The sequence below is a fragment of the Lutjanus erythropterus genome, chromosome 8 (assembly GCF_056507025.1).
Source record: "Lutjanus erythropterus isolate fLutEry1 chromosome 8, fLutEry1.hap2, whole genome shotgun sequence".
Classification (NCBI taxonomy): Eukaryota; Metazoa; Chordata; class Actinopteri; order Lutjaniformes; family Lutjanidae; genus Lutjanus; species Lutjanus erythropterus.
Genome location: NC_139324.1, coordinates 23,152,853 through 23,164,685, shown reverse-complemented (window position 1 = coordinate 23,164,685; position 11,833 = coordinate 23,152,853). Strand labels below are relative to the sequence as shown.

Genomic DNA, 11,833 nt, shown 5'->3' with positions numbered 1-11,833 from the left:
TCAATTTCCTTCAAAGATAAAAAAATTCAAGATAAAAAAAAAAATAACAATTGAAATACAGAGGAATAGTAAAGGAAGAAGATAAAGAAGAATAAAATATACAATAAAAGAAGAAGACATATAAATATAAAAGCAGTTAAAGATTGTTTGCAGCTGAATATTGTGTCTGTCTGTGTGTGCTGTGTGTTCTGAAGGTTGCATACAGTTATTTGTTGAATATTGCACAGGGGTTCGAGAGAGTGTGAGAGCTTGGCGAAAAAATGTCCTGTCTGGGTCTGTTTATGGCTCATTCAAGGATCCGTTATTCCAAATCTTAATGTTAATGCTACTGTTTACACTGATATTTTAGACAAATGTGTGGTTACAGTTTGGTGAGGACCATTTCCTGTTCCAGCATGACAAAGCCAGTCCATTAAGAAATCAACTGGTGCGGAAGTACTTGGCTGACCTGTACGTAGTCCTGGTGACTCCAGTTGTGGCTCACTGGCAATGTTTTTGTTAAGGTCAACTCCTTTTCATTCTTTTATGCACTTTCCAAATTCAGTCTCAAACTCCCACCCACACGTCATCATGCAGAAACCTGCGTCAGGTCACGTAGGAAAAATTTTTTTAGAAGTGCTTGGGAAAATGGCATTTTGACACTAAAACATATGTACTTCGAACAAAATTTGAATGTGGCACAGTGGTGCAGTGGTTAGTGCTGTCACTTAACAGCAACAGTGTCCTGAGTTCAAACCCGCCGGCCAAGACCTTTCTGCGTGGACTCGCATGTATGTCTGTGGTAATTGGTGACTGAAATCTCCTGAATGGTTGTTTGTCTCTGTGTATCAGCTCCGTCATGAACTGTACTTGTCTCGCTCAACGTCAGCTGTGTTTGGCTCCAGCCCCCCCGCGACCCTCCAAACAATAAGCAATATAGATGATGGATGGATGGATCTCGATAGCTAAGGAATGTTAATGGAAAGCAAAAGAACGTTTTAAAAACCTCAAATAAAACAAAAATAATGGACTGCCCCTTTAAATTTATACAGTTCTGTGCTAAATTTCTAATGTTTAAACTTCAGATCCATATGTTTTCTGCATCAGCACTGAGCTTCTGTCCCATAGGGAACACAATAAAAATACTTGGCCACGACCACTGAAGCTATGCATCAAGATTTGTGAAAATCAGCTGTTTTCCTTAAACCACAAAAAGTGAAGACAAATTGGGCAATAATTTTGCAAGAGAAACTACTAAGAAAATTGTGTAAATAAGCAGAACAGGGTTTAGGGTGTAGTGTATATAATGTGGGAGTCACACACTCGCTGTTGCTCCACTGCGTTACATATGTTGAACACAAGTCAGAGGAACCTACCGAAAGTTGCTTCTGTTTTCTGTGCCTGTCAGAGCAAGGCTTCAGAGCAAAGGACGATATTCATCCGGGTGGTCACCAGACACCCTGAGATCAGCATCGTCCTAACAAATAGTCTGTGTTTGATTGTATAAAGCAAAATATGTTCTTAAGCTAAAGGATTCACTTAAGAATGATGGATAAAACCTCTTAGGATGAGTGTTTAGAATAAGGCTTTCACAGCAGTCAGTACAGCACATGTCCACTTAAGTTACCATGGTTAGACTTGACTCACATCATTGTTTAGTGTTACTTGACAGCTTTTTTGTCAGTTGTTAGCTAGCCTAGCTAACTCACTTAGCCTGCGGTAGCCAGCTTCTCCAAAATGGACAACAAAGAGAAACAAAGAGAAAGAGAAGACAAAAAACTGGAGAGTTTCAATCACACCTCAGATTAATATATGAGACAGAGTTTTGTTAAGGTTGTCTAGGTAGCTGCAACATCGCTAGTGCTAACATCAAAGTGCCAGTGCGTTTTCCCTATCCTGAAAATTGTTTCTTGGTATCTCCTCCTTCTCTTCAATCACTGTGAATTTGGCCATTGACCGATGTTCCACAAGTTATTTCACTTTTAAGGGACTGGGGAAAATGGACGCTAAGGGCCTTTTTGTACCGCATGAGGGGATACTTAAGTGGTTTATGACAAACACTTACAGATTAAAGGGTTTTTAAAGACAACATCCTAAGGAAATCCTGGAAATTTTATTTTGCACTCAATGTATAATAACAAATATTTAAAGTTTTGTGTATTTTTATCATGTGTAGGGCCATATTTATTACTACAATGCAATCCATTATCTTATTTTTGAGTCTGTTTATCTTCCTGAAACTGAAGGCTGAACCACACTGGGATTTTAAGGCATACCGACATTAATACTTGAGTGTAAAGAATCTGAAAGAGTCTGCACCTTCCCCCCTTTCGTTCAAATGAAAACCTGAACAGTTCCTCAAATGTTCAAGGAGAGTCAAAATCTGACTCATGTTCTCCGTAGTTTTTTCTACATCCGTTTTTCATGATGACAGAATAAAAGCTGTACGTGTCTGCTTCTCAGTTAAATATCAGTTGTAATGAAAGTATGATGCACGCAAACACATAGAGGGAGGAAATCCCCTCCGTGGTCTTCTAGTTTCCTATTAGTGCTGCTGCTGACTCACTGAGGTGATGTACAACCCCACTCCCTCAGGGGCTCCCCTGCAGCACACACAACCACCAACCGTACAGCTGACACGGCTCAATCTCCGCACTGTCGATCAGCGGTTTCCTCTCACCCCCTCTTTCCTCTTTGTCTCACCAATGATGCCGCAGGGAAAAGGAAAAAGCTCTTTTGCGAGAAACTGTATCTTAAGTCGGATTTGTTCCCTGTAACCTCCAACTCTCTTTGTCGTTGACTCACTTAGGGTTATTGTGTGTGTGTGTGTGTGTGTGTGTGTGTGTGTGTGTTTCCTGCAGCTATCTAAACATATCTCACTATATTTTTTAGTCAAGCAGAAAACACACTTAAACATTCATAGCCAGTTACACAGCTTTAGAAAAAGATTTTGACACTTGCCTGAGATAATGAGATATTTGACAGTTTTTAAAAAGAAATGAACATTTGATGGATGTGATCACTGCAGGAAAACAGCATTTGTCACAGAACTGATTTCCTCTTTCATTGCAAAATGAACTATTGACCAATAAAGGTTCCAATTCCTTATCTCTTGCTGAAGACAAAAGGTGGAGAATATTATGAATTCACCAAAGAATGAAAATAAAAATTCAAAATTGTTATGTCAGAAAACGTAGGTCTTGATCCATGACTTATATTTTATATTAAGTTATAGTTTGGATTATTTTAAGTGTGCTTGTATGAGGTACTCATCCATAGTCATTGTTGTACTTACAGTAGCTGGTGGTTGACACGTCCCCAGTTTAGAGAAGCAACAGTGAAGAAAGATGAATAATGAACTGCTGTGGACAGGCTCAGCAGTAAAATGTATTTTAGCCTCTTAAAAAAGGACAACCAAATCAATATCAGTTTATGTGTACACTGTATCGAAAGTATTCTCACCACTTTACCCTATCAGACAGCCTTTTTTGACAGGAAACGAGAGTTTCAAGTCTACCACTGCCATGATCGGTTTGTTAGTTTGAGTTATTGTGTGACTTTGAGGAATCTGAAGTACTTTGTGTTTCGCATAGAACAAAAGCAGTTCCTACATGAAAGTGTGAACAACAAGGTCTGTGGATTATCTTGAGTAACTGGGTCATGATTTCTGGAAGGACTTTGCTTTTGTGCTTTTCAATTTTATTTTTGGGAGCTTTGAGCAGTACAAGTCGAGCCATCTAGTCCCATTATGTCTGAGAGGAGGCAGATATTTCTATGGCTGATAATTAACTCACACCGAAACAATTTAGATGAATAAATAGAATTACAGGACAGAGGAAAATTATGTACTTTTGAATTTGGAGTGAACTTTTCCTTTTAACTGTTACTGTTGTTAATTATTAAATGTTCTGTTTCACAATAACATCATCCTTACAAGGCACCAAGCTCTTATTGTGGTAGGAGGATTCTGTGGTCTGTGTCTGTGTTTTACTTTCCAAAGAATCATCGCACTCACATACCTTTTGTGGTTTCATTTTTCATTGAATCATTCACAATAATTCACCTCTGGCTTGGTGTGGGAAGAACTGACATCCAGAGTGTGTCATGGGGGGGTTCTACAATGCAGCTGTGCTGTTAGACAATGTAAAAATATGTGCATGTGCATAACAGAAACAGATTCAGAGAGAAATAGTTTTATGTTTTCTCATGAAAGGGCTTTCTTCCATAGAAATTTAAGGGAAATCTAAGTTCTCCCTGCTGTGTCAATGGCATTCACCCAGAGCATATCTGCCTGCAATGTTTCCTGTGTACTAGAAAAGTATGTCAAGACCACTGGAGAAGGGCTTAGTATTTGGCTTCTTCTGCTACTAAACAACAGCCTGTTCTTCCATTTCCAAAACACACCACAATATTTTTACAGGCCTAACCAGTTGTACATAAGCACACAATTGTCTGACGATCGGTTTGATGAGTCTCCACTACATGAGTAAGACAACGCTTATTGCTTTTCAGGTGAACTATTCAAGAGAGAAACTGAGAAATCTGTACACACACACACACACACACACACACACAACACACGCATATATGTATAGTAGTTGTTTTGTATTTTTATATAGTATATATATATATATATTTATGTCTCTTTCTGATAGTTTCATGTCTCCTTGTAGTCTTTTTTTTTTGTCATTTTTGTCTCCCTGTGGTAGATGTATGTGTCTTTGTAGTATCCATGTTTGTAAGGTACACCTCTAACACCACGAATGCTGTCTATATAGGTTATAATGTTCAGTTTCGGTTGAAATGGTTTTAAGGCTGTGTCAGTTTGACATTACGACCAGTCTTGAGAATATACTTTGTGGTGCTTTCAAACTTATATAGAGGTATTTCTAATATTTGGTGTAGACTGAATATTAGAAATGCATCTCAGTACAATAAACTGAATGTGTTCACTGTAATAGATACATTTAACATTCATAATAAATTAATATTTAGCATTAACTTGGTATATACCTTGCCCACCATGTATTGAAGATACATGCAACATAAGAGATCATATTTATTTTTTTAACATTTAAAAAATCTTAATCAGTCACAGGTATTGGTACCTTGTCGGCTGTTTGAGAGCCTGGCATGGATATATAAGGCAGAAATGGATACAGTGGTTGAGGCGGGCCTCTGTATATGATCTGTGGTGCTTGAAGCCAACTTTAAATTTCAACAGCTAACTTCTGGTTTAGTCCTCAACCAACTTGAATGAAGATAAAATAATTTAATAATGTAACTCTTCTAGGTTTTCTAAATGTTACTGGACCAAGTGGATCAAATCCGGATACTGACACAACTCATTTTGCGGGGGTTATGATGGTTAAAAAAATGTAGCTACCTTTTTACAGTCACTTCTTGTGAAAAGTCTTTTTGGGCTGTAGTGGGGTCTGGGACGGTTAATGATATTTTGTGTTTTCACCCTTATCTTATATACTGAGCTATTTTTTTTTTTTTTTTTAAAGTTTACAGTGTCTTGTCTTTGTCCAGGGTCAAATATATCCATGGGACAAAACAACTGCCCCCAGCCTGCCCCCAGTGAAATTGGTCTAGAGCCACCACTGCATGACGTTCTCATTACATGGTTTGGCCACATGTCAAATTGGCTTCAAAGCTTGGCACTCTTCCTGGGGGCTTTGGGCCTGGTGGTAAACTTGTCATTTTGTATTCACTGTGAAGGGACAGTTCACCCCAAAATCAAATATAGGCCTTAATGTAGGCCTTAATGTAGGATCTATTTTCAAAAGAAAATAGATCCTACATTAAACTGCTCATAGCATGGTCTGTGGATTATCTTGAATAATTGAGTCATAATATTCTGGACAGAGACATTGCTGTTGCATTTTTCAAAATGTTTTTATTGTTTTCATGCTTTGAGGACCACAAGACCAGTGCCATCTAGTTCCATAATATTCAAGAGAAGGCAAGAGACTCCAAACGATATCTCCAAAACTCTGCACCAGAACTATATAAAACTACAGACCAGCATTTTTTGATTTTGGGGTGATCTGTCCCTTTATTTGCCCTTTTAAAAATAAATCTTCACTCATATACAGTTGTATATTTGTAAAATTTGGGCAGAGAATCATGATTATAATCCAATAAGAACATTTTAGAGAACAATTAAAGCAGCAGAATCTCAAATAAGGACAGATGACTGCTGCTTTTGAAATGAGCCGTGGCTCAGCAACAGTCAGAGAACGTCGCCTGCCTGGAGACGGTTCTGGTTACTTGGCAACACAAAAACCTCGTTGACCAATCAGACGCTTTGCTGAGCGCATTGGTATAATCCAATCGACGATTTTACGACTGGGATCTGCTGACAATGAAAATTGGACCTTGAGGTGAATATATAGAGTTACTTTTTTGTTTTAATTATAAAACGCCATATATTAGTATAACTGCACCCTTAAATAGTAAAAGCCACGCAACACAGACAGAGGGACTGTGTCGTGCCACGGCTGTGCATCTGTTTCAGTGGGTCGTACTTCGGCTTTATAAAACAGGCGTGTCTTCGACGAGGGGAATGGTTCAAATATCAACTTTTCAGCAGCGGCTTTGCATGTGTGTGTCCCTCTCTCTCAGGCAGTGGATTATGTGGAGGTGTCTGCACAAAGTCCAAATCAACATCATCTTTAACCGACTTTGAATGCTTCCCGAGCACACTTTTGGACATGTATGTACCGCTTTCCATTTCTCATTCACCTCTGTCAAGGCAAACTTCTGCTTTAACTCCGTAGTTAGTAAAGTAGTTAATTAAGTTAAGATAGGCTAAATTTAAATCTAACGCAGTCGTAGCCATGATTCAAAAACGTGATGTTTTGGCGTAAGTTGCTTTTTCCTTGATTGCTCCAAACTTGTAACATTAGCGGTACATGACTTTGCTGAATATACGGAGTCGCCATATGGATTGATACTGAGTCAAAACTTGTAGTTTTCTACTTAGCGTAACAGTTGATGGTACTGCAAGTTAAGCTAGTTAATTTTAAAGCCCAGTCTGGTACTTGGTTGAAGCTAATGTTAACGTTAAGTAGCACCGAGTTGAGTTAGCGGTTAACGTTAGCTCAACCTTATCTTCAGTGGTAAGTTGATAAGTCAGCTGGAACAATTAATCACTGGTGATGTTTCGAAGAAACGTGTGTAGCGTTATCGGTATCTTGCGGTTAATTCCGGACGCGGCTATTTCTGTGTGAAAACGCCGGTGCACTTGAAGCTAGCTTTAGCTTTGGTGTTTGTCTCTCAACGGTTCTGGAATAAAAGCCAGGCTCGTGCGGTGAGCTGTTCTAGAAACCTCACGCGCTCTGTCCTTTACTCTCTGAGTGTGTGTGTGTGTGTGTGTGTGTGTGTGTGTGAGTGTGTGAGAGAGAGAGAATGTGAGAGAGAGAGAGAGAGAGAGAGAGAGAGAGCGCAGGTTGTCTCGTGCTCCAATTCTGCTCCGCTCGTGCTGCTGAATGGGTGATGCTGCTGTTTCATGAGATATTTTAAAGCTGCTAAGCCAGTAGTTTGAAGTTATTCCATTTATTTCTGATAGTATTGATTTGATAACGGAATCAGGGTTGTCGCTGTATCAGTTTTAAACTTGGGTACAATATTAATATATACAATTGTTTAGTATAGCTTATTTTTAAAGAAAAAATATTCAAAGTCTCTGAATTAAGCTTCTCAAATGAGAGAATTTTCTGGGTTATTTAGTCCTCTGACAGTAAACTGAATATCTTTTGGCTGTAGACAACAAGACATTTTTCAGATCAAACATTTAATTGATTAAAGCTACTAAAGGGAACTTGATTTGGGAAACCTCTGTGGACAAAAGCAGTAGTGCTTCCACTGCCATGACCACAAAATATATTGTTAAAAATAAAATGATCAAAACAAAAATCTCCTCTTTCTTCCTTTAACTAGCTAACATACTTCTCATTGTAACTCTACCAGGGAAAATGTAAACACAGGCTTGTTGTATCTGATTTCACTGAGAATCTGACCAAGCAGGAGGCATTAAGAATAACTATATAGAAATAGAAATCTTGTTTGCATATGTAGGTCATATGGAGGCATCAGTATTAAATTGAGGCCATATCATAACCATTTGAAAACTACTTGCTCTAGCTTTAATCGAGAAGATTATAGATGGATTAATTGAAAATGAAAATAATCATTAGTTGCAGCCCTAAAAATGATACTTGATACATCTTTGGATACCACAGCAAAAAGAAAAAAGTCCAAGGCACACAAAATGGTGTATTTTTTTTGGTGCAAACCAAATGGCAAACAAGAAAATAAAGACTAAACAGAACTGAAATCTTGAAGGAATACTTATGATCAAAAAAAGTATTGAAATATTGATACTTTTGACAACATTAATTAAAGTTGTTTGATGTTCATGGTTACCAATTAGCCTGTACTGCGTGAATTGTTTTTATTATTGTGATAGGAAACCAACATATTAGAACGGTCTGATTCATAGATTTTGCTAGGTTTGTGTCCCATTTGAAAGCCATAACTACATAACTAACATCGTTTGTTTCTCTCCTGCCATCATAGTTAATCTGAACTTTGTGAGAAGATGGATAACAAGGAGGAATCAAAGAGTTGTTCCGTCAGTGTCCTGACCTGGGAGCAGGTGAGCCGGCTGAATGAAGTTCTAACCGAGGTTGTGCCTGTACATGGACGAGGGAACTTTCCTACCTTAGAGGTACGGCTGAAAGATATAGTGGCACGGGTGCGCTCCCGCCTGGAGCTGAGTGGCATCCAGGTAAAGGACGTACGGCTCAATGGCTCCACGGCCAGCCACGTACTGGTGCAGGATATTGGTTGGAGTTACAAGGATCTGGACGTCATCTTCAGGGTGGACCTGCCACACGAGTCAACGTTCCGCCTCAGTAAGGATGTGGTGCTGGGTACCCTGCTGGACTTTCTGCCTGAGGGTGTGAACAAAGAGAAAATTACACCAATGACTCTCAAAGAGGCATATGTCCAGAAGCTGGTGAAGGTCAACACCGAGCAGGATCGCTGGAGCCTCATCTCCCTCTCAAACAATAATGGCCGCAATGTGGAGCTGAAGTTTGTGGACTCAATACGTCGGCAGTTTGAGTTCAGTGTGGACTCCTTTCAGATTGTGCTGGACTCTATGCTTTCCTACTACGAGCTGGCGCAGACGCCCATGTCACAGGCCTTTCATCCAACTGTGAGTGGGGAGAGCATGTATGGAGACTTCAGCATGGCACTGAGCCACCTGCGGAACAAGCTCATCGCCACCAAGCGGCCCGAGGAGATACGAGGTGGCGGCCTGCTGAAATACTGTAATCTGCTGGTGCGAGACTTTCGGCCAGCCAGCGAGGAGGAGTTCAAGGCCCTGGAGCGGTACATGTGTTCACGCTTCTTTATTGACTTCCCTGATATTGGTGAGCAGCAGCGCAAGGTGGAGGCCTACCTCCAGAGCCACTTCATAGGTGAGGAAAAGAGCAAGTACGACTACCTCATGATCCTGCGGCGAGTGGTCAACGAGAGCACAGTGTGCCTCATGGGCCACGAGCGGCGGCAGACCCTCCACCTCATCTCGCTGATGGCCTTCCGAGTGCTGGCAGAGCAGAATGCAATCCCAGATGCATCCTGCGTCACCTGCTACTATCAGCCAGCGCCTTATGTCCGAGACCACAACTTCAGCAACTACTATGTGGCTAACCAGAACATTCCTACATGGCTGCCGTGTAACTGACAATACAAGTGGAATGATGTACAGGAGGGCACTGCTGCTGCTGCTGCTGCTTTGGAGGAGAAGAGAGAAGGAATTTAAAAGAAAAAAACTCCCCTAAAAATTATTGAGGCAATAAAATGCTATGTTCCTCTCGAGGCACAATTATATTTAAGTGGACAAGTGTTTTGCTTTGTTTTTTGGAATCATTTCTCATTCCTTATCTGCAGAATTGTCTAGGTCATTGAATAGAAAGTGATATTTTAAGTGTTTAGATTTTTTTTTTCCTGATCATGTTTGGTTGTTTCCCTGTTTATCAACCTTATTCTTAATTGTGTTGTGTTTTGTGCCTTAACCTCCAGGTTTACCCCGCAGTAATTTAAGTATGGGCTATTTTTTGAAGAAAGGGAAGACAAAAATGTTGTAGCCTTAAATTTGGTTTTCTCCTGTGATTAAAAAAAAAATGTGAAAAGGCAGAAAAAAAGCTGAAAATATTGAAAAATAGTATTACTGGGGAAGGGGTAATATAATGGGTGATGGCCAAAAAAGCACCAGTGTTTAAAAAAAAAAAAAGTTAAGTTCACTGGTGAGGGAAGAAAGGTGGTACACTAATAACTTTTTTCACATCAGAGATGAAGGAGAAGTAAGTGGAGTCAGTTTGTTTTAATTCATTTTGACATGTAAATATCTCTCAGACACTGTGCTCTCCCTAATATGCCAGCAGTGCCTGTGATTTGTAAACAATGCAAGAAAAAAAGTGTATTTTTATTTTCCACTGTGAATTTTCAGTGTAGGACAAGCTCCCCTCCCCTACCTTTATCCAGCTTGCTCAGTCTGTACTTTTCAGTCGAGACCGGCTTTGCGTGGACATCTGCAGCAAGACTGTTCAGGCCTCAGATCCATGAGCTCCTGTGTGTCTGAGGAGTTTATTTTCCTTATTTTTAAGTCACTTCCAAAGCCTCACCAGTGACCTCCAGATGTCACAATCCTCTGGCTATTGTTGGAGGCTGACTGAAAGGACGGAGCAGACACAGGCCTGTTGAGAGAATGTGGCCAGCCTCGTTGCTTGGAGCAAGAGCTGGCTGGGAGTCTTGGGAGTGACAGGCTGACTGGCTGTCCCTTCCCTTAAAAGGAGCAGCACATGGTGGGCCGGCAGGGTTGTCCCTCACAACCATTGCGGGCTTGACGGCAGCCCTGAAATGTGATCCTCCTGTGCTGCAGCTCAGCGACTGGCTCTCAAACTACAGGCCATTTATAATTATGCTTTTTTTCTTGTTTTCCTGGGGGAGGTACCTTCAGAGCAGGGAACCGGGGATGGGTGTGCGAGCAGTAGCAGCCCTGCCACCTTACATGTGTGGGAGCTGAATCACTTCCTGTCCTCTCCTATCCGGTGGCTGCTGGGACCACACGGTGTCTGAACCCCTTTTGTGGTCATGAAGGACAGGCACCAGGCAGTGCGACTGGTATGTTAAGAGAAACACCAGCCTGCTAGTGGGAGACCACTCCCTTTTCAGACGTGTATTTTGATTTATCCTGGAAGCTACAACTGACGCCCCCACCAGTTGTGACGGAGTTGCCCCCCAAAATCTACTGTATGAATTTCTATTTCTAGCCATGCCTATTATTAGCTGTTAATTTTAAACACTTGCAGCATGGTATTGCTAGCAGTTGGCCTGAGCTGTGACACAAACCTGTCATCTCTCCTGACATCACAGCATCCAGGTTTGAGAAGAGGAAAAACTAACTTAAAGTGATAGTTCGGATTATTTTTAGTGGTGCTGTATGGCCCACCATACTCAGTGTATTACCTACAGTAGATTGAGGTCAGCACACCTCTAGTTTGGAGGTGTAGCAGGAATACAGGGTCAGCAATGAAATGTATTGTAGCCACTTAAAAAAGGCCCACCTAAAAATATCAACAGCAGTTTTAAAGGGTTACCTTGACATCAGACAAGTCTGACAGAAAACCACTGTTATATGCCAAATATTGCTTTGTCCAGACTCACTTGGCAAAAATCGTAATTTTACCTTGCACAACATGGGACTGCTGGTCTACCACTGCTCTGTTCTCTGCTGTTCTGTTAGTTATTTTGTGTTATTATGTGACTTTGGTGAATC

The 11,833-nt window shown here is 40.6% G+C and overlaps 1 protein-coding gene across 1 annotated transcript; it reads left to right on the top strand.

Moving 5' to 3' along the window:
* The first annotated feature begins 6,541 nt into the window (after window positions 1–6,541).
* tent5c (terminal nucleotidyltransferase 5C) lies at window positions 6,542–11,508 on the top strand. Its single transcript, XM_084724955.1, has 2 exons — window positions 6,542–6,700; window positions 8,566–11,508. The coding sequence occupies exon 2, from the start codon at window positions 8,588–8,590 to the stop codon at window positions 9,737–9,739; it is 1,152 nt and encodes a 383-aa protein (XP_084581081.1). The 5' UTR covers window positions 6,542–6,700; window positions 8,566–8,587; the 3' UTR covers window positions 9,740–11,508.
* Window positions 11,509–11,833: the final 325 nt, after the last annotated feature.

Coding starts and splice junctions, on each gene's coding strand:
- tent5c (XM_084724955.1), top strand. CDS start 8,588: ATGGATAACAAGGAGGAATCAAAGAGTTGTTCCGTCAGTGTCCTGACC.